Genomic DNA, 27,460 nt, shown 5'->3' with positions numbered 1-27,460 from the left:
AGCCAGTCACAGGAGGACCAGTACTGTATGATTCCACTTACATGAGGTATATCTAGAGCAAATTCACAGAGACAAAAAAGTGGAACAGTGACAAGGACTGGGTGGGGGAGGGAGACTGAGGAGTTGTTTAATGGGGGCAGAGCTTCAGTTTCACAGTTTGAAAAGAGTTCTGGAGATTGGTCGCACGACAGTGTAAAGGTACTTTACTGAACTGGACACAAAACAGTTTAGATGACAAATTTTGTGTATATCGAAGCCCAATTAGTAGAGGGATAGAGAGGTAACTGGTTTGCATAAAGGCGTCGGAGTCTGCACCTAGATCCTCCTTGGGGTTCCTGATCACCTGGGGGTACCCACTCAAATTCCTGCTCCTTCAGGAAATCCTCCCAAATCCCCAGACATAGCCAGTGTTTCTGTAAAGACGGGGCCGCTGGCCAATGGAAGCCCAGGATTAGGGTGTGTTCGCTTACTGCCCCAGTGAATAAACATTCTCCAAATGCCTCCTCTGTGCCAGGCATGTCTCCAAGACTGCAGGGAAAGCAGTGAGGGAGACCGCCGGCCCTGCCCTCAAAGAGCCCACAGGCTGGAAACTAGATCCATCAAAACGGGCCATAAAGGGGGATCAAAGAGACTCACAAGCAGCCTAGAGAGGGGCTGACAGACTGCCTAGGGTGGGAGCAGGTTCAGTCGAGGGAGCCTGCTCTGACAAGGGGGTGCCTGAGCTGAGTCCTGAAGGCCCACTGCAAAATCGAGCAAAGACAACAGAGGGTACTGCAGGCAGAGTGAGGCCCGGAGAAGGGGAAAAGAGAAACATGGGGCGAAGAGAGCGGTTGACGGAGGAAGGGAGGGAAGGTTAATAGCAGACTGGAGCAATAACCACAGCCAGTTCAAAGGAATTTATTAACTTGTAAGTGCCTCTACTGCAGATGAGAGTTTGAAGAGTTGCCCACCCACCACCGGCCCCTCGGGGCCTCTTCAGAGATGCTCTGCAGAGAGGGGTGGTGGTCAGAGCTCCCAGGTGACCTTGCCTGCTAGCTGACTCCTGGATCCTCACTCCCTGGTCCCCTGAAGACTGAAGGGGTCCCACTCCTGGTTGGCAGACAGACAGACAGATCAACAGAGCAGGACTCAGGGTGCCTGACAGGGAGAAGTGGCACTGAGTAAGTGCCTCCCGACCTGCCCCCCTCCACACCCTCTGCCTGCCTGCGGAGACAGGCACTGGGGGCCTGTGCTAAACGTCTGAGCCGGTGCTTGAACTACATACACGAGCGGGGACATGGAGGTGTTCAGACACATAACAGAAGAGCGAGGGCCAGAACCAAGCGACAAGTGGCTAGGTGCAAAGGAGCCTGGAGTGATGGGAGCCTCAGGGTGCCCACCCTCCTACAGATGGGCTTCTTCAGGACAAATCCCTTAAAATAGTTCAGCTTCTCCCCTCTTCTTTCCTCAGACTTGGACTGGCTGAAGCTTCTGGAAGCCAAGCCAAACACGGCCTGCACTGTGCACAAAATTGCCTGTCAGCTAGACTTGGAGAAGGGCTTCTGGGTGATTGAGCCATAACCTGTGGACAAAAAGGCTTCTGGAAGAATTCAAGAGGGTGTGAGGGAATGCATATATATGTGGGGACCTACACAGCTCTTCTAGCTCCTGGGGTCAAGGCCAAGGCTGGAGAAGCAGTGGGGCCCAAGCCGTTATGGGTTCTCAGCAGCAGCTGGCTCGGGGCTGTTCATCCCATCTGACAGGTAGTCGTCCTCATTATTCTGTTTCATCTTGGTTTCCAAAACTGTGATGCGCTGCTTGAGCTTCTGCTGGGCCCCCGTGTACTCGGCCAGCAGGCGGGCAAAGCGCGTGTACAAGGTCTCCATGTTGGTCTCCAGCTGTTCTAGCTTCTCCTGCACATTCACCTCCATGCTGGCTGCCACCTCGTTCTCATCCAGCAGCCCCTCCTTCATCAGGATCTCCCGGCCCCTCTCCTCCAGGACCTTCTTGGCATCCGGGTACTCGGTGACAGCTTCCATAAGGTCATCCTTGGACAAGCAGAAGAGATCTGAGTAACCAAGGCTGCGGATATTGGCTGTACGTCGATTGCCCATTTTGCTGCCCTTGATGTTAAGGATGCTGATCTCTCCAAAGCAACTGCCAGCTGAGAGCAGGGCATACTGAGTGACACCATCATCAGCAACCACTGCCAGTTTCCCCTCCTTGATTATGTACATCTCCTTCCCAATATCCCCCTTGCGGCAGATGTAATCTCCAGGGCTGAAGACCTGAGGACGGAGCTTTAATACCAGCTCCACCAGCAGACCAGCCTCACAGTCCTGGAAGATGCGCACTTTCTTGAGTGTGGACAGGTGGACATTGATGGCTATCTCTGCTCTCAGCTTGGCTGGCAGGTTCTTGAGAACTTCCCGCTCATCCACACTCTTCTTATTGGTCCACAGGTAGTCAAACCACCTAATGACCTTGGCTTCCATCTCCTTGCTGACCTTTCGGAACTGCATGTAATGTTTGACGGCATCAATCTTGGCCTGGAACTCAGCCCGGGTGGCATTCATGTTGGAGATCATGGAGCCCACGTTTCCCACGATGGTGGCAAAGATGAGGACACCAATTAGGAAATCAAAGATGACAAATAGGTACTCCTCATCCTTGACAGGGGGCGGTGTCTCCCCAATGGTGGTGAGGGTCAGTGTAGACCAGTAAAGGCAATAGATGTATTCCCTAGCCAGGTAGCCATACTCAGGGTCCGTGATGTTGGGGTAAACCCAGGTATCAACCCCAAAGCCAATGGACTTGGAGATGGCATAGTAGATGCAGGCATTCCAGTGGATGATGACCAAGATGTAGAGGACCAGGTTGCTGATGCGGAAGATGTTGGGATAGCTGGTGCGTGTCTCAGTGCGGTCAAAGAACTCAAACATGCGGGCAAAGTGTAGCAGGCGGTTGAAGCGCACCTCAGGACGGTGGATGCCCACAGCAAAATAGATCAGGTCTGTGGGGATGATGGAAGCCACATCCAGCTTGAACTGAAGGGTATGGATGTAGTTGTCCCGTAACTTCTTGGGATCTCTGACCAGCAGCCCCTGCTCCAAAAAACCTAATGGGGACACAAGCCAGAATATCACCTTTGCCCCAAGGCCTGTCCCTCCTGATAGACTAATACTCAGCAAGGAACAAACTTCTCGCTCAACCCTTCTTCCCAAGGAGGAGTATGGGAAACTCATGGCATTGCTGGCAATAAGTATGCTAAGACATTACCCCTAGGTCTGAAACTCACTAAGTATGTAGGGAGCATGAGGTTCAAAGAGGGGCAGGCACCAACCTGTGTCACAGCCAGACAGTTGAGGCTAAAACCATGTCAAGAGCACTTCCTAAGAATTTGGACTCAAGCTTCTGGACTTAAGGGTCATGCTCCTGCCTGTGCAGCCCAGTTAGTTGCTCACTTACCTGTGCGCAATCGGATGAGGAGGTCTATGATGTAGACCACATCCGAGAAGTAGTCCAGCACCAGCCACGCTATGTAGTAACCCTTCTGTAGGTCACTGAAGCAGGCTCTGCAGGAAGACAGGGTTGGGCTTCACCCTCAAAGCCAGCCAAGGCTCCCTGAAATCCCCAAACCTACTGCCCACCGTGAGCAAGGCTTGGGATGGCCACCAGGGGCACTAATGAGTCACAGCCCGTTTGCCAATGAGACACTTGTTCACAAGCAACTACTACTCCAATCTTTCACCACATAGACATCACCACTGACCATTACTTGTCTGTCTCATCTGCTGGACTGTGAGCTCCAAGAGGACAGAGATCACTTCTCAGTCATTACTGCGTGCCCTGTGTCCTAGCCCAGAGCACATCCTAGCCAGGATCCCAGTGCTCAGCAAGTGTAAGCTGAATGAAAAATGGGTCCTTGGAAGAATGGACATGATGCATAGCTGAAGAGCCTCCATGCTCAGCTCTTCAACATACACCTATTAAGAACCCAATAAGGAGCCCTGGCCAACCCGACTGAGAGAGAGAGCAGCAGCTGTGCTTAGACCAGAGGCAGTGGGAATGAGGAGAGGCTGGAGGCTGCAGGAGGGTTTTAGGGGGAAGACTTGGTGACTGGATGGGTAGGGACCTCAGAAAAGCCGGGGAGGGGGCTGGGGTTCTCTTCTACCTACCTCTCTGATGCTTCATTTGTAGTTTTCCTGCCACACTAGGCCATCCTGAAGCAGGGTCTCTGTACGGTGTTGTCCCTTCTTCCCAGAATGTTCCCTCCACCAACCTCAGGTGTCTAAATAGCCTACCTCCTCTTGCCATCCAAGTCTCCGCCAAGGTACCGCCTCCTCTGAGAGGTCTACCCTGACTGTTCTTCCTCTGGTAGCTCTCTGCTTCCAGTCCCTGGAGTATCTCGGGCCTTGCAAGGGTGCGGGATGCATTGGAGGGGCCAAGAGTGTATGTGAGGAGGGGCTGCAGGGCTGTCGTGGTTGTCCTGGGAGGAGAGGAAGGTGGCCTCACCTAGGACAGTATTAGTGTGGATACGGAAGTAGGAAGAGGCTACAGATGCCAGGAGAAGGATAGACATGGAGCTTGGGCAGCTTATTAAATGGGGTTGGGGGAAGATTGGGGCTCATAGGGCCAGAGGGAGGGGCAGTTGTTGAGCGGGGGATCCAGAAAGAAGGCTGGGTTGGGGTGAGCTCTGTGTCCACACCTGGGACTGGTGTGCTCTCAGGTCACGGGCCTGCAGGCTAAGTCGCTTTGGCCACCCCCTTCCAGACCAGTCCCTGCTCACCTGGCCACCAGTAGGCACCAGTTGTAGAGGACAGGCAGGGCAATGACAAACAGCCAGCGATAGTACCAGTCCCCAGCTGGGTCCAGGACGAAGAGTTCAAATTTCTTCCTGAAGAGACAGGCAGGGGCCGGGCTTGGGAACTAGGTCCCCATTGTGGCAGCACCCCAGCTCCCAGAGGCTAGGAGACCCTGAAAAAGCCATGCCTAAGGGGATGTGCACGGTGAGAGATGGGTTGTCTTAGGGCTTCATTTATCAGGAAGCCTCAGACTGGTACTGGGCACCTGAGTAGAGCTCGGTCGGGTAAAGGACACCCCTCTCCTCTTCCTATTGTGACTCCACATGGGCCCGTTGGCTCTTGTGTGCCCTGGGAGCCACTTGCCCAGAGGGCATGCGAGGGGCAGCCTTTCGCGGAGGCAGCTGTGAGCACAGCGTGGTGATGAGTGCTTGGGCCAGTTCCCACCACCCTCCGGGAAGAGAGAGGAACTCCCAGCAAGTGAGCAACGCGTGCTTCCTGCCCCCACCCCCTCCCTGTTTGATCCGAGGCCTCCAGCCCCCAAAGCACTTTCCCAGATGCTGTGTCCTCTGCCTTGGCAGGCACTCTTTGCCTCTCCTGGCCAGAGGTGGGGAATGTCGGCTTGGCCAGACAGCCACAGTCGCCTACTCATTCCTCAAAGAACAGACGCTCCAGCTCTGCCTTCTCTGCCCTCCCGCTCCGTCTTGCTCGACTGTTTCTGGGCCTTCCCCAGCCAGACAGCGCCCAGCGTGGCCTCTTCAAAGGCCCCTCTCCGTGCTGCCATGTTGGCATCGCCTCTACGGCACTCCCCACAGAGAGTGGAATGTTCCAGTTAAAATCAGAGGGGTCTCCCCTGCCCACCCCTTTCCCAGGCTGCACAGCTATACTTGGTGGCCTTGCCCTCGCCGTCCTTGTCGCCCTTGCCATCTCCTTGCTGCGTCGTCACGGTCTGGAGCTCAGGCCCACGGAAACGCTCAAGGAACGAGTCGGGTCGAGGCTCCTCTTCGCGGAAATTCTTGTTGGCCCAGTCCCTGATGACGCCCACCAGGCGGACGATCCTGGAGGTGAGAGTGAGAGCGGGAGCCAGGGTCGAGAGCCACGCCGAGGAAAGAGGACCTGCCCCGGGGCGGGAATGGGGTTTGGGCGGGACTCCACCTGCAGCCCAAGGGGGGGCACCCTACTCTGACCTGTCTTCCCTGAGCACCATCTCAGGGAAGACAGGTCCGGAGGAAGGTTGGCACAGACTTCCTTAGGGAGAAAGGGGAGCTAGGACAGCGTGGCTAGTGCCTCCCAGAGGTCTTGATGGAAAGGCCCCGTGGGACTGAGGGGATCCCACGACCTGACCGGCCCCATGAGAGGGAGGGCGTAGCAGCAGGGCAGTGGCGATACCCACCTGCGGAAGCCACCCCGCCCCCGCTGGGGAGCATCCAGCTCTGCCAGCCTCTGTAGTTCTGAAGACGTGTCATCGTCGGCTGCAGACTGTGGCCTGCAGAGGAAGCAGAATTGACCAAGGGCTTTTTCTGTCCACGCTTTCTCTCCTATTAGCCCCCTCCCCTCCGGGAAAATGCCTAGAAATCCCAAGGTCCTTTTAGACGGTGTCCTTGAGCCAAAGATTGTTTACCCTGTGACAGTGAGGCAGAACTGGGAGGAAGGGACAGCTTCAAGGCCACTGTTGAAATGACCCAAGCCTCAGCAGACTCACCTGCTGCTAGTCCTGTGGTCATCTTTGCCGTTGGCCTTGATGGTGGGAGGTGCGTGATGGTTGTGGTTGGCTGGGGAGCTCTTCACGCCATTGGCCTTTTCTGTCATCCTCCATGTACGACCAGGACCCTCACCTGCCAGGGAGAGGTCCGAGAGGAAGGTCACAGAGGTTGCTGGCACCCATCTGGGCCTCCCCTGGGTATTGCTGTGGCAGCGCAGGGCAAGGAGATCTGCACTGCCAGGGGGCAGGCTCCAAGCTCCAGGGAGCTGATGGTCATTTGAAAGGGGAACGGTGCTAAATCGCAACATGTGTTTCTTTGATTTTGCCCCAGTGAATGTTTTGACATATGAACTATTGAAGCTAAAAACAAAACAAAACAAAACAAACAAAAACCCCTCTGAGCCATCTTCTGGTGTCCCTGCTTTGCAGATGTCTGGCATATGCTGAAGCTGCTGAGCACGTCCAAACTAGCCCCTGCCCCCAGACTCCTGCCACATGGGAGGAGATGCATCTCCTTGGCCCAGAGCAGCTGCCACACACACCCCTCCTGGCTCTCTGGTTCCCCTCAGCTGAGACCACCTCAGAGCCCCCTGAGCAAGGGCGCTGTCCATCCTTTTAGCTCATCACATTCTCTCCAGCACCCTCAGGCTGGGGACCAAACAGTAGCCCAGTGGGTGGGGCCGAGAGTGAGGAGGAGAGAAGGGAGTGCTCCCCCAGGCTCTATAGGCAGTGGTCGAAGTCAGCGCTCTCTCCTTTGGGCTCTGGGGAGCCTTGGAAGGGCTGAGCAGGAGCAAGACAAGGACAGCATTGCATTGGGGAAAGATCCTTCTGACTATGAGGTGGACACTGGATTGGGGGGGCAAGAGTGGAGGCGAGGTGGGGAAGTCTGGAGAAGAGGGGGCTGCTGAAGCCGGAAGCAAGGGAGGGTGGGTTGGGTGTGGGGAGGGAGGGAGAGCGGGGGGGGGGTGGCATCACACAGGGAGAGCCCTGGAGAACCCAACGTTTAGGAATTGAGTGGAGGAGGAGTCTACTCCACAGCATAGACTGAGAATGGAAAAATCAAGAAGAGAGACAGGAGATTGTGTTCCCCCTGTGTCTTACGTGGGGTCAGGGCAGCTGGGACAGAAGCAGTGAGCACGCCCCACAGCAGCGTACCTGTGGCCCTAACGCTGGAGCCCGCCCCCTCTTCCAGCGTCTGAAGCCGTCGCCATGGTGATGGCAGGCACATCAAGCTCTGCGGTGAGTGATAATAACAAGCAGCCTCAGAGCCGCTCACCTGGTGCTCTCTGTGGGACTGTGGCAGCGGGATGCTAATGAGGGCACCCGAGGGAGAGAAACTGGCATCCCCGAGTCCCTGCTTAGACCCTAGGGGTGGCAGACCATGGAGACAGAAAGTTCCAGGCAATGCAAACAAAGCTGTGGCACTTGCCCTGCTCAGGTTTTCAGAGCTGGCCTCCCGGAAGCCTGGAGAGGAGGAGGAGGGGGACTCTGTAGAGCATGGTCCGGGGATGAATGACAGCGGTAGAGGAGGGGCAGCAAAGGTCAAGTCCATTGCAGGATGGGGGGGCCACTGTTGTGGGGGTCTGGACCCCGAGTGCAGAGTGAGCCACGCTTACAGGAATAGGGCAGAGGAGACCAGGGCCAGACCGGAGACTTGGACCCGGGCCCCTTCCCCTACTTATTGCTCATCCCCAGTAGTTGTAGCCCTGAGCCCACGAGAGAGAAAGTGCGGGGTGACATTGGTAAGGTTTTGGCCCCAAGACAGACTTCTCTCCCATGATCCCTGCTCCCTTCGTGCCAGGAAGAGGCCCTCCCCTCAGGCTGGCTGCTGCGCCTGCCCCGCCACCCACACTCCCCTGTAGGGCACTGGGCAGGAACAAGACAGCTAGGCCAGGGTTTCTAGTCGGCACCCTCCCTCCAGAAAACTTCCATTGTCACATCCAAGCAGCCTCTCTCCTCAGTCGACTGTCCCCCTCAAAGTGTCACCAATCCTTCCATTCGCTGTCTTCTGTCCCCAGGGCCCCAGCCTGGTCACGAGCCTTCACTGCTTCTTTCCAGGCCTGCGGCCGCAGACACCAACCAACCCAGCACTCACTGGGGTCTGGTCCATACTAGAGACAGGGACCCCAGGGTTGCTGGCAGGTAAAGCTCTCAGAGGGGACGAGTAGCCTGCACAGCACGAGACCACGGAGGACAGGCCCCAGGAGACGGGAGGCCTCAGGAAGGGACGAGGCCATGGGGCACCGCTGCCGGCAGAGCCCGACCCTGCTTCCCCCGAGGTGGGGCTGGAGGATGTACGTTTGTAGAAGTTCTTTGGGTTTTTTGGTTTTACGCTGCTGTGGTTGTTATTCTTTTCCAGAAAGGGGAGAGTAAAGCAGCAGTAGAGGTTTTGAGGAGGGATTGAGTACATGAGGAAAACATCTGTGCCGTCAACCACCACCACTCAGGGCCGGAGCTCACGGAAGTCGGATAGAATGGCTGCGTCCAGGGAGCAGAGCAGGTGAGAGGAGGGGCCGCGGTGACCAGGCCAGGAGGGGAAGCGGGGCAGGCAGTGGCTCATTCGCCTCTCACTGCTGCCCAGTGCTCTTTCCTTCTATTCCCAAGGCATGTACTGAGGTTAGAGGGCTGAGTGTGGCAGGGTCTCCTGATCTCAGTGTTGCTCCCAGAATAAAAGAAAAAGCCAGAAACACGCAGTTCATCCTCAGAGCCATTTCTCTGTTCACTCCTGTTCTTTCTCTCAGCATCATTTGACACCGTTTATTCACTGTTCCTTGAAATCGTGGGAACCACATTCCCAGCTCTCCTCCTGCCTCACTGGCCAATTCTTAGCGGCCCCTGAAGAATCCCCCTCCTTTTACCCTTTTTTTTTTTTTTTTTTTTTTGCTTTTTAGGGCCACATTCATGGTATATGGAGGTTCCAGGCTAGGGATCCAATCAGACCCGGCCTACACCACAGCCACAGCAACTTGGGATCGAAGACACATCTGCAGCCTACACCACAGCTCATGGAAACACTGGATCCTTCACCCACTGAGAGACGCCAGGGATCGAACCCACAATCTCATGGTTCCAGGTCAGATATGTTTCTGCTGTGCCATGACAGGAACTCTCCCCCTCCTTTTTCCTAATTTTAAAGTTTGGACTGTCCTGATGTCAGTGTTTGAATAGATTCCTTCTCTTTTTCTCTCCTTGCCCTTTCTTCTTCCAGTCTTCTGGCTTTAAACACATCTGTACACGGGTGATTTACAATATATAACACCAGCTCAGCCTCTCCCTTGAGCTACTGTGGGTCTCCTTGACATTACCACCTGGAGGTTGAATAAGCATCTTGAGCTGAATTTGTCCAAAAGTGAGTACTTGATCTTCCCCTTCAAACTGTATCCTCCCATATTTGTGTGTATCTCAGTAAAGGCAGTGCTGTTGGCCCACTTAGTCAAGTTAAAGACTTTAGAATTATCCTCCACTTCTCCCTTTCTTTCATACTCCCACAGGCATAGGCAAATCATGTGGCCTCTACCTTCAAAACATACCCTGTATCCAATCACTTCTCACTATCTTCACCATTAACTTCAGTCCAAGCTACCATCTTTTCTCAGCACCTGGCACATGGCAGATGCTCAGTAAGTTTTGAATGAATGGTCAGTGAATGGGACTATACTTTTCCCAGTCCATGACACCCCTCTCTTTCTACATCCGTTACTCAGCTTAGGCCTCTGCTATGGCAATATGTTGATCTTAAAGGAACATATGACACTTCTCCCTCTGGAAAAGATGGAGTAACAGGGACCAGATATACCCTGCAGATTGAAATTCACAATCTGTGGCATCCACTTAAAATTTACCAAGCATAGAAATAATTTCCCCATAATGAAGATGAATCGGTCAATCAACATAAACCCAGAATAGGCACAAATGTAAAATTGCCAGACAGGAGTATCAAAACGACCAATACAACTGTATTCCGTATGTTCAAAAAGTTAAATAAGGGTATGGAATATGTGAAGAGACCTGGATCAAACTTCTAAAGATGAAAACTATAAACTATGAGATGAAAAATACATTAGATGAGATCAACAGCCGATCTGATGTTGTAGAAAAAAAGGAGATTGGTGAACTTGAAGACAACACAATAAAACTACCCAAAAGGAAGCACAGAGAAAAAAAGAGCAGAAAAAGAAGTTCACAAAGGGGGAAGAGGTACAAAAATTACTTAAAGAAATAATGGCTACGTGTTTCACAAATTTGCTTTAAAAACTACATGTCCACAGATATGAGAAGCTCAGTGATACTCAAGCACAAGAAACATGAAGAAAACTATACCAAGGCACATTATAATCAAATTTCCCACATCCATTGATAATGGGAAAATCTTGAAAGCAGCCAGGGAAATAAGACACATTACATACAGTCACGAAAGTAAGGAAGGCAACAAATGCCCAGTAATAAAGGTGAGAATGACAGCAAGACCACTCTGAAAAGCTTCAGGCTCTCCTTCCAACTTCCAGCTTGGATGAATACACCTCACTCACACTGAATGCCTCGCCATCAGCCGTTAGATATGTGTGACTGACTGAGCATTCAAGCCTTCAGCTTCTGGCACACCCAGGCTCATTCTCCCTGTGCACCACTTCACCAAGTTCCCAAAATCCTGGGGTGAAGCCCGAGTCCAGACTATGCTGCCCTTCTTGCCAACATTCCCTTGCACATGTGTATGCATTGCCTGTGGGCACACAGCAATGTCTGCGTTGTTATGCTCTGCATCCCCGCACAGCACTGGGTCTGGCCCCTGGAAAGCACTCCATACCTAGTGGTGGGAGGAAGGAAGAGAGTAAGGGAGGAAAGACGACATCAAGGCTAGATCTGGGGGTACTTCCGAGGAATCTCAGAAGACAGCCTCGAAGAGGGAACTGCTAGTAGGTGACACGAGCTCCAGTGGACCTTCCCAAAGGGCTCATAAAACCCTCCGGGTGACCAGATGTCTCGGCATTTTTATAGTCCAGGCCCTCTTGGCCTTGGAGTCAGGTTAATAGCAGCCAAAAAGTTTTTGCCCTGTGATTGGGAAAGAGAACTCTTCCGCAACTGCCAGAGAAGCAGACTCTAAGTCTCAGCCAGAAAGTAGTGCCCCAGATATTCAATTCTGGCCATTGCAATAGAAAACGGTGCCTCCCTTTGGCACCACTGGCAGAGAATGGTGCCAAGGGGAGGGACATGGGCATCACGGGCAGCAGAGTGGTAGGGCAGACAGGCAGCGACAAAGACAGCCACATGAAAGCTAGAACGTGGGGGTGCAAGGGGCAACTTCTTGTTCATTGAGCAGCTATCACATGCTACTGCACTTGACCCAGGTTGAACTCCATTCTCAGGACAGTCTGGCAAGGCTGATGCTGTGACTATCCCATTGCACAGATCCCCACCTAAGCTGTCTGGCTCCAAAAGCACGTTCAACCATAGCGCCAGCCTGGAAGGTGAACAGAGCCAGCAATTTGGCCGTGAGTACTGAGAGGAGAGTGACGACAGAACCCGTCCAGGCACAGCAGGTTCTCAGGGCTGACTTTTGAGTGTGGAGCTGAAGCTGCAGTGACCCCTTGCACCCCAGGCCTAGAGGGACAGTTGGAAGGGGCTCAGCTGTGGAGGAGAGTGTCAGGAGCTGAGAATAGGCAGTCCCGAGCTGCAGGTGAAGAGAAGGGCTGGCACTGACCTTGGTGGGTCCCTGATGCTGATCTGCCTTTGGCTAGCATCAGCCACCCTGAGGTCAGGCTCCAGGCCAGCACCTCCATGAAAAAGACGTTTGACAAGGACCTGTTGAAATCTGCAGTGGGACACTCAGGAAACAGGGCTTTTTACCAAAGAGGCTTGGCTGACTTTGGTCCCATCACTCCTTTGACAAGGGACTGGAGCCTCTAGTGTGGACACCAACACATCAGAAACTTTGCAATAGATGGGTAACGAGAACCTACTGTATATCACAGGGAAATCTACTCGATACTGTGTAATAACCTATATGGGAAAAGAATCTGAAAAGTTTTGGATACATGTATATATATATAACTGATTCGCTTTGCAATATACCTGAAGCTAACACAATATTGTAAGTCAACGATCCTCCAATAAAATTAGAAAAAAAAGAAAGGTAGGAAGGAAGGAAGGAAGGAAGGAAGGAAGGAAGGAAGGAAGGAAGGAAGGAAGGAAGAAAGAAAGAAAGAAAGAAAGAAAGAAAGAAAGAAAGAAAGAAAGAAAGAAAGAAAGAAAGAAAGAAAGGAAGGAAGGAAGGAAAGAAAAGAAAGAAAAACTTTCCATCCTAAGCGCTGCTGCCCTAGCCCCAGCCGCAATCCTGTCTGACTCCTTGCTTCTCTGCCTTCTGATCCCCAGCCCGTCCTCTCCCCCACCTTCCACGTCACCAGGGTGAGTTCAGTTAGTTCACGTCTGCATCTGCCTGTCAGTCCTGCTTCCAAAATCCATAGACAGATGCCCTCACCCTAGAAATAAACTCCATCAGGGCAGGAACTTGCCTGTTTCCTTAAGTAACTTATCACCCCTGCCCAGCCCAATGGCGAGCACATATATATTTTGGTCATGGATGGATGAATGAACGAATGAATGAGTGAATTCCCTAAACTTGCTCTGCACATTCCCAAATCCACCCCTTGATTCATGTTCGCTTTTTTCCCCACTTTATTGGTACCATAGATTTATCTATGGTATCACGTCCTGGCAGTGATTTCCGTGCTTATTTTCTGTCCCGCACAAGATGTCACATCCATGTGAGCAGGGACCAAGTGTGCTTGTTCCCTGCTGGGTCCCAGGATGAAGGACAGTATCAGGTACTCGCTGAATGGAGTGAGAGGTGATCCAAACTCTGTACTGGGGTGTTCAAATCCCTCCTGGATCTGACCGGACCCATCCTGGCAGCTTTGTCTCCTGCAGGACCATCTCATGTTGGAGCCTGCTGGGGGTGGCCAGGGCCGGTCCTGGCAGTTCCAAGGCCACCATGGCACCCAGAGGCCCACGAGGTACGCACCCTGTCAGTGAAGTTGGGGCTCAGTGACCCTCCCTCTACAGAAGGCAGCCAGCACCCTGGAGGCCTCTATTTGACAAGTGGGACTGAGGGCTGTGCTCGTGCTGTGGCAGGAGGGGTCCAGAATAGGCGCCCCCAACACCAGCTGCCTCCTGTGGCCACAGTCTGCTTCGGATGGAGCTGGTACTTGCCATTCGGAGCTTAAGCCGAGATGCAGGGCAAGCTTAGGCTGGAGGGCCAAAATGGGGAGCCTATCCCTGCCCCAGGCCTGCTGGCTGGTTCCAGAACCTTCCCTCCCCCAGAAGCTCTGATGGCTTCACTGTCAATGCATTTGTCCACATGGTGGAGGGGCTGGCTCCCCAAGCCTGAGAGGCCCGCTGCAGGCGCCCTCCTTCAAGGCTCTCCTGGGGAGAGTGCTTTTCTCAAAGCACTGAAAGCCAAGGCTGTAATCCCAGGAGGGTTTACGGGAGAAGCAGTGTGTGCCTGTGACCGCCCTACGCCTGTTACTCCTCATGTGCAGAGAGCCAAGGAGCTCCACGGGGCCCTCCCTGTCTCCTGCCCAACCCTGCCTGGCCAGACCCCCTCCTGGCCCCTCTGCGGCCCCCAGGAGCATGGCAGGGAGGGTGGCTGGAGAAGGCACACAAAGGCCCCGATCGTGTGCGACCTACACACCATCACAGGCACCATCCCCAACCCCATGGAGGCCACTGGCCAGCGGCCACCAGAAAGTGTCAGCCCAATGCCAGCCCCTTTTCTCACCAATCAGACGGCTTCAGAGGCAGGGTGTCTGTCCCCTGGCCGCAGTCAGCATCTGTCAGTCGTCCGAAGCCCTCGGGAGACAAGCCTTCGGGGCTCATCCGCACCTGCAGCCAGTAGAGACCTCCTGGTGCTCCTGTCCCCAGGGCAGGCAGCTGGTGGCGTCTCAGTCAGAGAGCTGGCCGCCCTGCCCAACACCAGCAGGGGAGGCTGGCCATGGCCCGGAGGAGCTCATGCTGGCAGCTGAGGCAACCTCGAGACCCTGGCCCAGGGCAGCACTCGCCCGCTGGAGAAGCTGTGCTGCCCGCCGGCCAGACGCCTGATCGCCTCCCTGTGGCCCCGCACAACCCAGGCCACCAGCAGGTGAGGGGTGGACGCTGGGCCGCCTGGCTGTGGAAGCTGCTTGTCTGCCCAGACCCAGGAGCCAGCCCCTCCCAAGCTCCCTGAGGAGTCCTCCTTACGTGGAGCATGCAGCAGCGCCCGGGCTTTGTGTCTGGGGACAGACGCAGAGCCACCAGCTCCCCACCCCCATGCGCCCGCCTCTTGGCCTGGTTACAGCCCCGCCCACTTACCTGGCCAGAGGACCAGCCAGGGGGAACCTGGGAGAGACCACAGGCACCTAGGGCGGGGTGGGGTTGGAGGGGGAATCCACTCCTCCTCCAGGGCTCCCTGGCCTTGGCCTTGACCTCCAAGAGGGGCCAGGGTTGGGGAAGGGAAAGTGGACGAGAGCCCCTGGAAGGCAAGTCCAGAGACCAGGATTCCAGGCTGGTCCCAGGTTCAACAGAGCCCCCCGTGCACCCTCACTCCTCCCACCCCCCTCCCCCCTCCACCCGCCCCGGCCCCAAGCTGCTGGGAGGCACACCTGAGACCGAAGCCCTGGAATATTGAGTTCCCGCGTGTGGCAGGGCTGGCGGAGGTTAGGGGCCCACCCAGCAGAGCAGGCACAAGAGGCTCCTCGTTTTCCCCACCTGCACACTCGGCTTGGGGAGCTGCGAGCGGTGGCTTACATGGCTCCTCTGCACAGAGCGCGGGGCACACACAGGGACACGTCGGCATGTGACGGGGAGAGTTTGCAAGGATGAACACCAGGCCAGTCTCGGGGCTTAGCTTTGTGCGGGGGCTGGACGGGGGGGACAAGGGCTTTGTTAGCCACATCCGTGAGAAGGATATGTCAAGCAGGACTTGGGTCATCAAATATTTTGAAAACACAACATGCTGGCACATGGAGCGGGGTGCAGGGAAAGTAATGGTCAGGCTGGCCTTACCTTCTGCAGGTTTTCCCACAGAAGGCATGCCCTCAAGGCCAGGCTCCTAGGACCAAGGCAAGGTCAACCCCTCCCTTGAGTAGGCAATTAGGTCAGACTTGCTCCCAGGGGACACTGGCCAGAGGCCACCCCGCCAGCCCTTTACTTCTGCTGGGTGCCAGGTGCGGACAGCCATGGACGGTCACCCTGGCCCCTCAAGCCCTGATCCAGCAGGGGGACTGGCTGCCCACCCCTCTAATACCAAGCCTGGGCCACCCATGGGAAGTGTCACAGAGGAGCCCTAAACGACGACCCCAACCACGAATGGGTCCCTCCCTCCCCAAGCTGTCTGTGGGGAAGGTGTCAGGAGCAGGGCTGGGCTCATGCTGGAGCATGTGGGCAAGGCCAGGGCTGCTTGGCAGGGACATAGCCTCAAGGGGACAAATGCTCCAGGACTCTAGCCTTACGGGGCCCCCGTGGAGCCCTGCAGAGGGGCCCACAGCCCGACTCCCCTCTGCGGGCAGCCTGGCAGGGGCTCCCACTCCCCTCTGGAGGCCTCTGGAGGTGGAGCAGCTGAGCAGGTACCCGGCAGGCCGAGGGGCGCTGGGCCTGGCCAGGGCTCCACCTTCGCTCACCGAGGCCAGGAGGCCTTTCTCCAGGGGCTGCCCCGCTGTTTGTTTGCGTCTCAGCTAAATTGCTCCCAAGGGCGAGCCTTTGTTTCACAACATATTTCCTACCAGGCTTTTTCTGCGAACATGTCTGTGTCTGCGCGCACCCCACCCACCCTGCGCAGCCTTCCCTTCCTCTGAGTTTCCTGAGTGGCCGAGTTGGAGCAGAAGAAAGGAGCGCCTTAAGGAGACGCACTTGAGCACAGGGGAGCAGGGAGGTGGCCTGCGAAGAGGGCGAGTCCCAGGGGCTCCGAGGCCCACTTGGAGGGGCTCTCCCCGGCCTCTCGGCTCCCCTGACCATTCTGCAGGTGGCTTCCTCAGGCATCTCATTTCCCTCTCTGCTCTGGGACCAGGGAGGGAATCTTCCAGATGCTTCTTCACCAAATGACCTTGACCCTGCTCTCGGCAGAGCCCAAGCTGCAGCGGGATGTATGCGGGGCCGCACAGGGCTGGCAGGAGGCCCACACCTGCTCTCGGAAATACTGCAGGTCCCCGGGGAGTCAGGACAGGAGGAACCCGCTCATTGTACAGGCTCCACGCAAGAGCCAGAGAGGGCGGAGCAGGGGCGGAGCAGGCTCAAGGACTCTTTCTGACACACTCATGCACACACACACACACACACACACACACACACACTTGCCTGTGTTTATTTTATATCTAATGACTAACAGACTCTCTCACATTTGTAGATGGGGAAGCCTTGACACGTTTGGGGGCTTGAATAAGGTCCAGTTAGCCACTAAAGCCAAGGACAATGTAAAGATGGGATCTCTGCCCCCCTGAGAAATGTGAGTTTATCCCTGGGGCCCAGGGGGAGGGCAGAACTCTTCTGAAGGCCTCCTGCAGCCAGAACTCAAGCAGTGACACTTCTGCCCTCTCAGGCCAAGCCCCAATTCTCTACCCAGCAACGCCCCCCTGCCCTCCCCGTGCACGAGGGGCATGTTACAGGGCTGTGACACGAGGCGGAGGGGTGGGGGTGGGGGGGTCAAAGCCCCTCCTTGTGGGCCCCCATGCAACCTCCAGGGCTGAGTCAGAGCCTCAGCCAGTCTCAGGAGAAGCCCTCCTAGCCCCAGCCCGGCCTTAGTCTTGCTGAATGAGCCCAGGGCTGCGTTCCCCTTCCCTGGGACTCCATTTCCTCCTGAGCAAATGGCAACATTTCTGGTCCTGCCCAGGACATTTCCTCTGATTGAGTCCTTGCATCGCCTGACCTGGACAGGCTGCCGCAGAGTGGCTTCCCCACAGGCCAGAGCCTGCCCCCAAGGCGCACCCCCCACTCTGCCCCACAGGGATGAGGATGGTGCAGGAAGGGGCACCAGGGTCTTTGTCTGGATAGGCTGTCCCCACGTGAGTCCTGGGTGCAAGAAGCTCAGCCACCAGGGTTTGCTGCTATCACTAAACTTTTATTAAGAACATTCTCTGTGCAGAGCCCAATGCATGACATTGAAGAAAACAGGGACGACACAGCCAAGCCCCTGCCAAGGATGGAACAGAAGGGACACCGAGGGCCCCCAGGCAAGATGTGGCTCCAAGACGGTCACCGTGGAGCCCTGACAGGCAGGTAGGAAGCACCTACCCCTGGTGTTCCTGAGGCAATTGGATGCCACCCTCCTTGCCCTCCACGGGGGCTGCCTCTCAGCCCCCTCGGACCTTCCTCCACCTCCCAGCTGCTGCTGAAGGGTGGGGAGGAGACGGCAGGGGTGGCCGAGGGAAGGAAGGGGAGGAGGGGAGGGCTCCATGTGCAGGTGGCCTGCGTGAAGCATCACTGGCGCAGCCACAGCCAGAGGTTGGCAACGCAGACGGATACCAGCATGGTGAAGAAGAGGGTCTCCCTGTGGCGCCAGGTGGCGCCCTGGTCCTCCAGGGCCCGCAGCCGCCCGGTGATCACTTGCAGCTGCCAAGAGACCAGAGCTGGCAGGTGAGCAAGGCCATTCCGGGGAAGCCTGCGCACACCGGCGGGGGGAAGAAGTGTGACCTCAGAGCAGGAAGGGGGTCTGGACCAGAAGGAGGCCGGGCAGCTGAGGCCAGGGTGTAGGGTGGGCCCCGCCGCCTCGCCCCCACTTTGGGGACCTTCCTCTTGTCTGGAAGAAGCCAGCCCATCCCAGCTGTGCCACCGCAGAGTGAGGGCCATAGGATGAGGTGACACTTAGGGGCCAGAGAGGGGCTGCCAGGGAAGTTGTCCCCCAGGCCCGTGCCCCTGCCTGTTGGGGTCGCTTCCTGAGAAGACGCGGGCTTGGTCTGAAGGAAGGTGACCCCTCACTCAGATGTCTTGGCATGGCTCTTTCAGCACCAGTTTCTCCTGTGCCCCCATGTCCTCTCTTCCCCCCCCTCACGCCCCCCCTTCTTCCTTCCAGCATCTCGGGGAGAGACACAGGGTTGGGGCTGGGCATCAGGATAGATACGGGAGCCAAGGGGACTGGGGGGAGGGAAGGGCGACCTGGATGTCACCGTCACCTCCACCGCTAGAGGATAATGCGACTGGCAAGGCTGAGCATCGCCAAGGCGGGTGTCGAGGCCCCGCCTGCCCCAGGGCACTGGGCCTCGGCCTCCACCCTCCGCGTGGCTCCCCGGCAATCCGACGCTCACCTGTCTTCTCATGATTTCCATCTCCAGCCCGTTTAGCTCCTCCAGGCCAATCTCAGCGATCACGTCTGCCCCCAGGTTGCTGGGAAAAAAGACAAGAGTGAGAGTCAGAGCTCCTGGGAGACCCCCATCGATCGGGTCCTTCCCCCCCTGGTAAGCAGGTCCTGGGGCCTGAAGACTGGGAGCGGCCCAGTCGCAGGGGCCCCAAGCAAGCCAGGGGCCAGGAGGCAACGGAGCCCGAGCCCCGCTGGCACGGCCAGCTGCTCACGCTCCCCCCTGGCCAGCCTGCCTGCCAGCCCCTGTGGCCCAGCCTTGTCCCTGGGACCCTTCTTACCGCTCGTAAAGGAACCCCATGCCTTGGAAGCCGCCCTCCTGGTTTGGTTCTTGGGACGCTTTCTTTGGTGGCAGCTGGGGCCCCTAGAGAAAGGAACGGTCAGGCAGAGCAGCCTGGACAGAGGGCCCAGCGGAGCAGTTGCCCCGCACTCTGTCCAGGACCCACTGGAAGTGCTTGGGAACCCCACGAGGTGGCCGCCGGCCACACCCCGCATGGACCACGCTCCTCAAGAGCTCTTGGCCACCCAGGCTATGATGAAAGAAGAGCAGTGACGGTGTCCCTGCCCTCTGCCAGCACTGTCACATGCAGACACCGGCTGATCTGAGCAATGACTGAAGGAGAAAGAGGGAAAAGCCCCATTTCAAAACCAAGAAAACTGAGGCCTAGCGAGGTGACCACACTCCCTACGGACGCACAGTAAGAGCCGGGGCCCGGGGAAACCGTAGCTTCCTCCTCTGGGGGAGCCCAGCCATCCGCGCGGTCTTCATTTTTATCCACCTGTCGAGGCCTCCCTGGAATAGGAGTCCCTGGCCCAGCACTCTGGGGTCGGAGTGTCTCCTGCCTTGAAGAGCCAGTGTGGGCTAGAAAAGAACATTCCAGACCTGCCTGGATTCAAATCTCAACTGGAGGGCAAGTTGCTCAACACACACTTACCACACGTCAGGGACCACACCATCCTGTAAGCCTTCACCAATACCAAGTCATTAAAGCCTCATCACAACCCTTCCAAAGGGGTATGGCCATCAGCCCATTTTGAAAGATAGGAAAACTGAGGCACCGAGGTCCAATAGCCTGGCCAAGTCACACAGCCGATAAGCAGCAGAGGTCGGGCTTCCTTTACACTCTGATGCCTCTCCTATTTGACACTGCTTCCCCCTAAAGCTCCATTAAAGTCACTCGAAGACAGGAAAGTGGTATAAACACGTGAGAAAGAAGCTAACGGGGAGGCAACAGGGAATGAAAGAGCTCTCAACAAGGCTGTGCAATTTGGAAGACACTGATAAAGAAACCCAGCAAAGCAGGCTTCTGTGTGGTTCATGGCTTGGAAGCTGATGGGGCAGATTCTGCAAGGACGTTGGGGTGGTCTAGAGCTGGGATGGAAAACAAGGGGCATTAACCGAAGGTCCGGACACGGAAGGATAGTTGATTTACAGTACTGTGCTTTAGAAGCCTCTTAATTGCAGCATTTAAGGATGCCCAGCAGGACAGCCAAAGTAGAAGCTGCCATCTGACAGGCCTCACCCGGACTCAGATTTCTGGGCTGCGTCTTCTATTTGCTTCCTTCTTAAAAAGAAGTAGACACCCGGGGCTCACCTGTCACCTGAGAAGGACCTGCAACCCTCCTCTGTTCTTAAGAAAAACATGAAAGCCACCAGGCTCCATTTCTTACAATAGGGTGACTTTTCTTCCTCTCAAAAGTGGACACCGATGGGAGTTCCCTGGTGGCTCTGTGGGTTAAGGATCCAGCGCTGTCACTGCTATTGCTCTGGTAACAGCTGTGTGCATACAGATACTAATATGCCTTTTAGGGTGTGTGTGTGAACAGTTGCACTTCGCGGCTGTACTATTTTATTTTCTTCTTTCCCCTCCTCTTCTTAGTTTACCTCTTATCTTTCTTCCTCTTCTTAAGATATCTCAAAAATGGAATTCAAAGGTCAGTAGATATCAAGAAGACACCAAGATTATAAAGGGAAATTCGATGGCCAGTCTGTAGTGGGTTAAAGGATCTGGTGTTGCCACAGCTGCGGCGTAGGTTACAACTCTGGCTGGGATCTGATCCCTGACCCTTTCCTGCCCTGAGAATTCCATATCCGGTGGGGCAGCAAAAAAAAAAAAAAAAAAAAAAAAAAAAAAAAAGCAACTACAACTATTTCCACTGTATCCTCTCGATTTTCCTATAGATTGAGATCAGAAGGAGAAAAAGCTTTTTCAGAGACTTGAAGGTAACATAAGGATGAGTGATTGTTCTTAGTTGGAGTTCGTTTGTTTGAGATAACATTTTTTGCTTTTAACATTTCAATATAAGAGCTAATTTAACGGGAGTTCCCCTTGTGGCACAGTGGTTAACGAATCCGACTAGGAACCATGAGGTTGCAGGTTCGATCCCTGGCCTCGCTCAGTGGGTGAAGGATGCGGTGTTGCCGTGAGCTGTGGTGTAGGTTGCAAACACGGCTCGGATGCTGCGTGGTTGTGCCTCTGGCGTAGGCCGGTGGCTATGGCTCCAATTTGACCCCTAGTCTGGGAACCTCCATATGTTGTGCGAGTGACTCAAGAAAGGGCCAAAAAAAAAAAAAAGAGTTAATTTAACAACATTTGCAAATTCATGATAACTTATGATCACCCATCATTTGACAGGTCTAAGTGTCCAAAAGACGGTTGTCTTTCTGTCCTTTTGCTTTGAATTTTAAAAATAATCTACTGAGAATTATATACATTGTAAACCATCAGATTTTTATTAACATTTGATGGAGATTAGGGAATGCTATGAACCATGGCAAATACCAGCTTTCCTCTGTTAATTATTTCAAAATGTTATTTTAATTTTCATGTACTTTTTAAGGCCTGGTACATTTTCCCAAAAAATGGGAAGAACAGTATGTGATTTTTTTTTCAGTTCATGTTGTGATTCTGTCAGAGGCAATAACAGCTCCATTATACCTTTTTTTCTGAACAATAAATAATGAAAGAATAGAATTGGTAAATTGCATTTCTTAATTCTAAATGTTGAATTTAATTTTAAATTCAGTAGAACAACTAAATTTGTTAAAAGTGTACTCCTTTGGTTTGAAGAGGTAATATTAATTCATCAGAGATGAACTAATTCCCTCAACCGCCCCTCCCCAATCCCATCCCACCTCAGTTTCAGGGCATGCGTAGCTTACTGAAGCCTGAGCTAGTGGAGCCACTTGATGTGGCTTCAGCCTTTGAACACCTGAAGCCAATTCAACGTTTATGGCTTCTTTTCATTCCCAAAGGTCTGTGACCTGGGACTTCTTTTTATCTTTATTCATTTGTGGCTGGAATCAGTTCCGTATTTATTATACCCCATTCCCTAGAAGACTCAGATCTCCTTCCTCCCCAATGGGGCCGCCTTTGCCGGATAGCATTTGCAACAGTTTAACAGTCGTGTTTCTAAAAATTGCCCTCATCCAAGGTGAATGCAGCTGGCAGAATCAGCCAAACAACAAGGACTCCAGTGATTTTTCTAGAGGAGTCACGCGTCCCCCTCCCTAAAATGGCCACCATTTTTCCTAGAACGTTTCCTCAGAAGGTGAACGAGGCTTAAGATGCACTGCAGAACAATGGGACTCAGGTGATTTTCTAGAACATCAAGCCTCCCTCCCTCTCCAACCAGGTTGCCTTCCCTCAGTAACCATTTCCAGAGTCTAAAAATCAGGTTTCTAAAACTTTCACTCAACTACAGTGAAAGTAGCTTAAAGGATTGGCTACAGAGCATGAGACTCACATGATCCCCATCAACAGGCCGGTTGTCCTCTTCTGCAACCTGGTTGCCTTTTCCAAGTAACTTTTGCAACAATATAGCCACCATATTTCTAAAGCTTTCCCCCACCGGAGGTGAATGTAGCTGAAAGGACTGGCTACAAAATGATGGCACTCAAGGACTCACTTCATTCCCTAGAGCTGCTCCAAAATGGCTGCCTTTTCCCAGTATCCTTTGCAACAGTAGAAGCACCATTTTTTCGAGAACATTCCCTCACTCATATGGAGTGTAGCTTAAAGAATTGGCTACAAACTGCTCAGATGCAAATGACTGGATTTCCTAATGGCCATGGAGCATAGCAATCTCACTTGCCTGAGTCTTGTCCCATCCCTAAGATATACAGATGTACATATGTTTATTTGTACGTATATCTCATTTGTATATGCTTATATATTTTTATATTTTATATACTTCTACATAGAAATGCATTTATATACAGGAATAAAAACAAAATATAAGATATATTGGGAAAATACAGATATATAGATATACATATGTGGTGATAAATACAGATGTATTTATTTATTAATAAAAGAAAGTGTTATTTCACACACTTTAGAGTTGCACAGAATACGGTATATGTGTACTCCCCAAGCAATGTGTAATTCAGCATTCTGTACTTTCAATACTGAATTCCTAGCCTAACAATAAATAGTCCTGACCTCTTGTTGGACCATGTGGCCCTCATTTCCCTGCCTACTGCACAGGAGCTTCCTCTCTCACCCCTAATTCAACATCTGGCCTTGCTTGACCTCACCATCTTCAGACTTAGATCCCCTATAGCTGCTACTCTCAAACCCAACCATGTACCAAGGTCCCCATATAGTACCGTTTTCTTGGACTTGTTGGCAGCCAAATTCCAAGCTGCAGCAGAATCGGAAATCTTTGAATCCAACTTCTGACGGCTCTGAGAAGCACCCAGGGACCGGATTCCATGCTCCAACATTTCTAGGGAGAAAAATGGAGGTCCCAGGAACACACATACAGCTATACCAAAGCTTCATGGGCACAGGACACACCGGAAAAGGGACAAGAACTTCTCAGGAATCACCAAACACCCATTCACTGATATCCACTGGCCAAACCCATGTCTCAGTTTCTTCATCCATTCAAGATGTAGCAGGTATTTACCGAGCATAAAGCTCTGGGCTACATGACTAAAGAGAGGACAACGGCCAGGAGATAAGATGACAGCAATCAGGAGACTGACCGTGTATTTCTAGGGAGAATGAGGGTGGCAGAAAATACTCTGTCCATGTAGATTCAGATCAATAAAAACAAGACAGAAAGAAGGGGCTACGTCTAGAAAAGTCAGGAACAACACTACGACACAGACCTGAAAGAGTCCATCCCTGAAAAATCTAGAGAAGCCTGCAAGGTATATGGAACAGCTATAGCACAAGGGCTGTGAGGCAGAAACAATCTTGGGATGTACAGTAGGCCAGCAGGCCACATAGGCAGGAAACAGCAGGAAATACATGGAGGAGGTGACCTTGATCAGATCTTGTAGATCATGGTAAAGACTTTGGATTTTACTCTAAAAGGCAGGAGAAGGTATTGGAGAGTTAGGAGAGAGAAATCATTTGATTGATCTTGTAAACTGAGCCTTGGGAATGTTTTGCAATAGACACCTCCCTCATATCATCAATCCCTTTCTCTCCAACTCCCCTGTCACTCAAGCCAGAAATATATGTGTACGTGAACCAAGGCCACCCACACACGTACCCCCAATCCATGCATCAACATACATGCAGATATGAGTATCTGCCAAGCCACTCATGCACAGTTTCCCACACACACACTCACACACACACACATACACACACACACACACACACACACACAGGTGCAGGCACTCAAGGGAAGGTCCATTTCAGGGGCTCCTCACCTGCTATCAGCACTTGCTCGCGGCTAGGCTCCTGGCTTTTAGGAACCAGCTCTTCAGCCAAGGACATTTCTATCTTCTTGGTGTTAGTGGAGCCTCCTGCCATCACAGCCAGCTCTTCACTTGTAAGCGGTGGCCAAGGATGCACAGAGAGCAGAGCACGGAGGACGCTCTGGGAAAATCAGCTCTTTGACGGGTGGGAGCTCAAGGATATATCTGGACATGGGGGTGGAGCCAGACTCCCCCTCTGCACTCAGGCCTTGGACCCAGCACCTCCTGTTCCTGCTGTATCTTGCTGGCTGGGTTCGAGGCTTTGTTCCCTGCTACTCTGTAAGTAACTTAGGGGAAGAGATAAGGCTTGGAACATTTGTCTGTGAGAACCTCCCTGGTTCTTGGGCCACCCAATTTGGTCCCACAGGGGCACGGGCAGGCTCCACGCTGCATCAATTCTAGAAAGAGGTGGGGGGGGGGTCAGTACCCCAGAGCCAGTTTTTGGCCAAAGCAAAGTTACATCCCGGGTCTGTCATGGCTCCTGCAAGGCCGTCTCTGGCCAGTAATCCACCCCCCTCAGAAGGCATCTTCTGTAGAGCATGCCCTGCCTCCCCTCCAGTCCAGAGTTCCCAGGCAGGGCAGATGGCCTTTTGAGGCCCTGGGTCAGACTGCACAGGAACCCTTAGGGCCAAAGGAGGGAAGGCAAGAGAGTAGGGACCTGCCTACAGCCCCTAGAGCCCAGTTATTCCATCAAGCACTAGTCTATGTGTTGCTATCAAAGTCTTTTGTAGCTGTTGTCCATACCTACAATCAGCGGGCTTGAAGTAAAAGATGGGCCTAATCCTCGATGGTGTGGGTAGGCCTCGTCCAATCAGTTGAAGACCTTAAGAGAAAAGAGGTCTCCCAGAGAATTAATTCTGCTCAAGACTGCAGCATCCACCCTGAAGATTCCAATGCGCTGAACTGCCCTGCATATTTTGGCCTTGCTAGCCTCACAATGGCATGAGCAAATTTCTTAAGATAAAATTTTCCAGACACTCACACCCACATGCATATGTACACACACATACACATATATGTATCCTATTGCCTCCATTTCTCTGGAGACCCCTGCCTGACGCAACCACCAACGATGAGCCCCCAAGCCCCTGGGGGAAGAGGAGGCTATCTTGTTAAAGAAACCCAGCGAGCTCCAAGGAGGAAGAGGGGAGGGGGAGAGGAAGGGAGGAAGGAAAGGGCAGGGAGAGGAAAGGGAGGGGCCAGACTCGTTTAGAGAGGGTGGCAAGACCTGGGCTGCCTGACCCCCTCCCCAGCCCCATCTGTCCAGCGTGGGGAGCAAGCTCTCTGGATCAGATAGGATCAGGTCGGAGCGGACAAAGGCCCTGCCTGCATTCCTGAGGGCCCTGGAGAAGTGCCTCCCGGCTCCAACAGAGCAGCTACGATGAAATCCAAGCCTCCTGGAGGCCACCTTACGAACAGAGAAGTGCACTCTGCAGGACCTAGGAGCCTGGGATGCAGGAGCTGTGGGTTTCTGGCAGGCTGGGGATGCCAATTGATTTGGAATCTCAAATAAACCACAATTTTTTTTTTTTTTTTTTTTTTGCAGCATATGGTCTGGGCAATGTTTGGGATGTGGATAACTGAAAAATGATTCAGGGCTTATCTGACATGCATGTTTAACTGGGTATCCTGTATTTTATCTGGCAACCCTAGGCCCTGCCCCTCCTCCCCATGAGCTGAAGAGTTGACCTTGAGCAAGTCTTTCCTTTGGGCTCCGTCTCCCCATTGGATGATGACGCTAATAATCCCTTCCCTACAGGGTGCTTGATTTTGAGAGCAGTCACGTCAGCAGAGTGGGACACGTGAGGTTCTCAAGCACGACTGTGCACTGTTGACCTCAGATCAGAATCCCCTCTGACTGCCAACTGGCCCTGACCGGTTGGGGCTTCCTGGCCCTGGGGCAATGGGTCCAGGCGCATGCAGAAGCACTGCCCCCTGGTGGCAAAGGACCCGATCACTCAAAGCCACGCAAAGAGGATGGGGAGCCTTCTTTCCCAGTCTCCAGGCCCCGAGTGCCACCCAGAAACCCTGGCATCTCATGACCCTAGCATGTCTGCTTCTCTTGGATTGGGGACCAGGGAGGGCTGGGCTGTGAGAGATGAAATTTGCTGTGTAACTTTGAGCTTGTCCCTTAGCATGTTTTTCTAGCATCTAAACCTTTCCCTCCAATACCACAATTTCCTTCTGAAATTGTCCCAAACTCTTACTCCAAACACTCCCAAAGTCCTCTCTTGTCTGGCGTGACAACCGCATGGACCCAAAGGGCTAGAGTATCCAGGGTGCCAGGTTTAACGGGGTCCAGGAGCATAGCCCATGGCCGACTGTGAGCGGTGGGCTGCAGAGACCTAGACCCCTGTGGAAGGCTTCCAGAGAAGAGGCTAGTGTCTTCCCAACCTGGAGGTCCGACACACGACTCTGGGAGGGGGGCGGCAGGAGGGATGCAGGGGACATCTGGCTTAGATGTGTGCGTATATGTTTGCAGAGCGTTTTACACAAATGAGATCATGCATTTGAGGTACGTGCTGTTCTGAAACTTACTTTTTTTGAGGGAACAATGTGCCTTGGGGATCTCCGGTGTCAGAACAAATCTACCTCACGTCATTTGAATACAGTCCAGTGTTTTTTGCTGCGTGGCTGCACCCCTGTTTATTGACATGCTCATGGACATTTGGGGTGTCTTAGAGCCTTTCACTTTGATAAACAATGTAGCAGGGAACATTCCTGGACATGGCCCTTTGCACGCATGTGTACTTGTGCTTGTAGAGCAGGAGCCTAGAAGGGGACCCATGGAACCATGGGGTTCTGGGGTTCTAGGGTTCGTGGGCCGACAGTTTTCACCAATATGGACCAAAGTCCCCTCCGAAGAGGCTGCACCCAGTGGGACCTCAGCAAGGGGAAGAAAGTGCCGGCTTTCCGAAAGGCATCATGACAGGTGAAAGATG

At 53.6% G+C, this 27,460-nt stretch overlaps 2 protein-coding genes across 2 annotated transcripts; both read right to left on the bottom strand.

Moving 5' to 3' along the window:
* On the bottom strand, positions 681-14,744 carry CNGA2 (cyclic nucleotide gated channel alpha 2). Its single transcript, XM_021080115.1, has 7 exons — positions 14,258-14,744; positions 6,484-6,616; positions 6,175-6,267; positions 5,669-5,839; positions 4,769-4,876; positions 3,448-3,554; positions 681-3,097 (listed from the first exon to the last, which is right to left on the bottom strand). The coding sequence occupies exons 2-7, from the start codon at positions 6,588-6,590 to the stop codon at positions 1,692-1,694; spliced, it is 1,992 nt and encodes a 663-aa protein (XP_020935774.1). The 5' UTR covers positions 6,591-6,616; positions 14,258-14,744; the 3' UTR covers positions 681-1,691.
* FATE1 (fetal and adult testis expressed 1) lies at positions 17,546-24,638 on the bottom strand. The gene is given in 5 exon segments (NM_213797.1): positions 17,546-18,057; positions 18,750-18,828; positions 19,081-19,163; positions 23,412-23,530; positions 24,471-24,638. Coding segments are annotated over 5 exon segments (516 nt in total). The 5' UTR covers positions 24,574-24,638; the 3' UTR covers positions 17,546-17,925.

This window comes from Sus scrofa, chromosome X (assembly GCF_000003025.6).
Source record: "Sus scrofa isolate TJ Tabasco breed Duroc chromosome X, Sscrofa11.1, whole genome shotgun sequence".
Taxonomy (NCBI): domain Eukaryota; kingdom Metazoa; phylum Chordata; class Mammalia; order Artiodactyla; family Suidae; genus Sus; species Sus scrofa.
This window is presented reverse-complemented; position numbering and strand designations above follow the sequence as displayed.

Excerpts from the sequence above, each read along its gene's own strand:
- CNGA2 (XM_021080115.1), bottom strand. The coding sequence starts at position 6,590 with ATGACAGAAAAGGCCAATGGCGTGAAGAGCTCCCCAGCCAACCACAAC. Across the intron at positions 3,555-4,768 it reads TGGTGCCTACTGGTGGCCAG|AGCCTGCTTCAGTGACCTAC; the intron begins GTGAGCAGGGAC and ends GTCTTCCTGCAG. Across the intron at positions 3,098-3,447 it reads CCTCATCCGATTGCGCACAG|GTTTTTTGGAGCAGGGGCTG; the intron begins GTAAGTGAGCAA and ends TGTCCCCATTAG.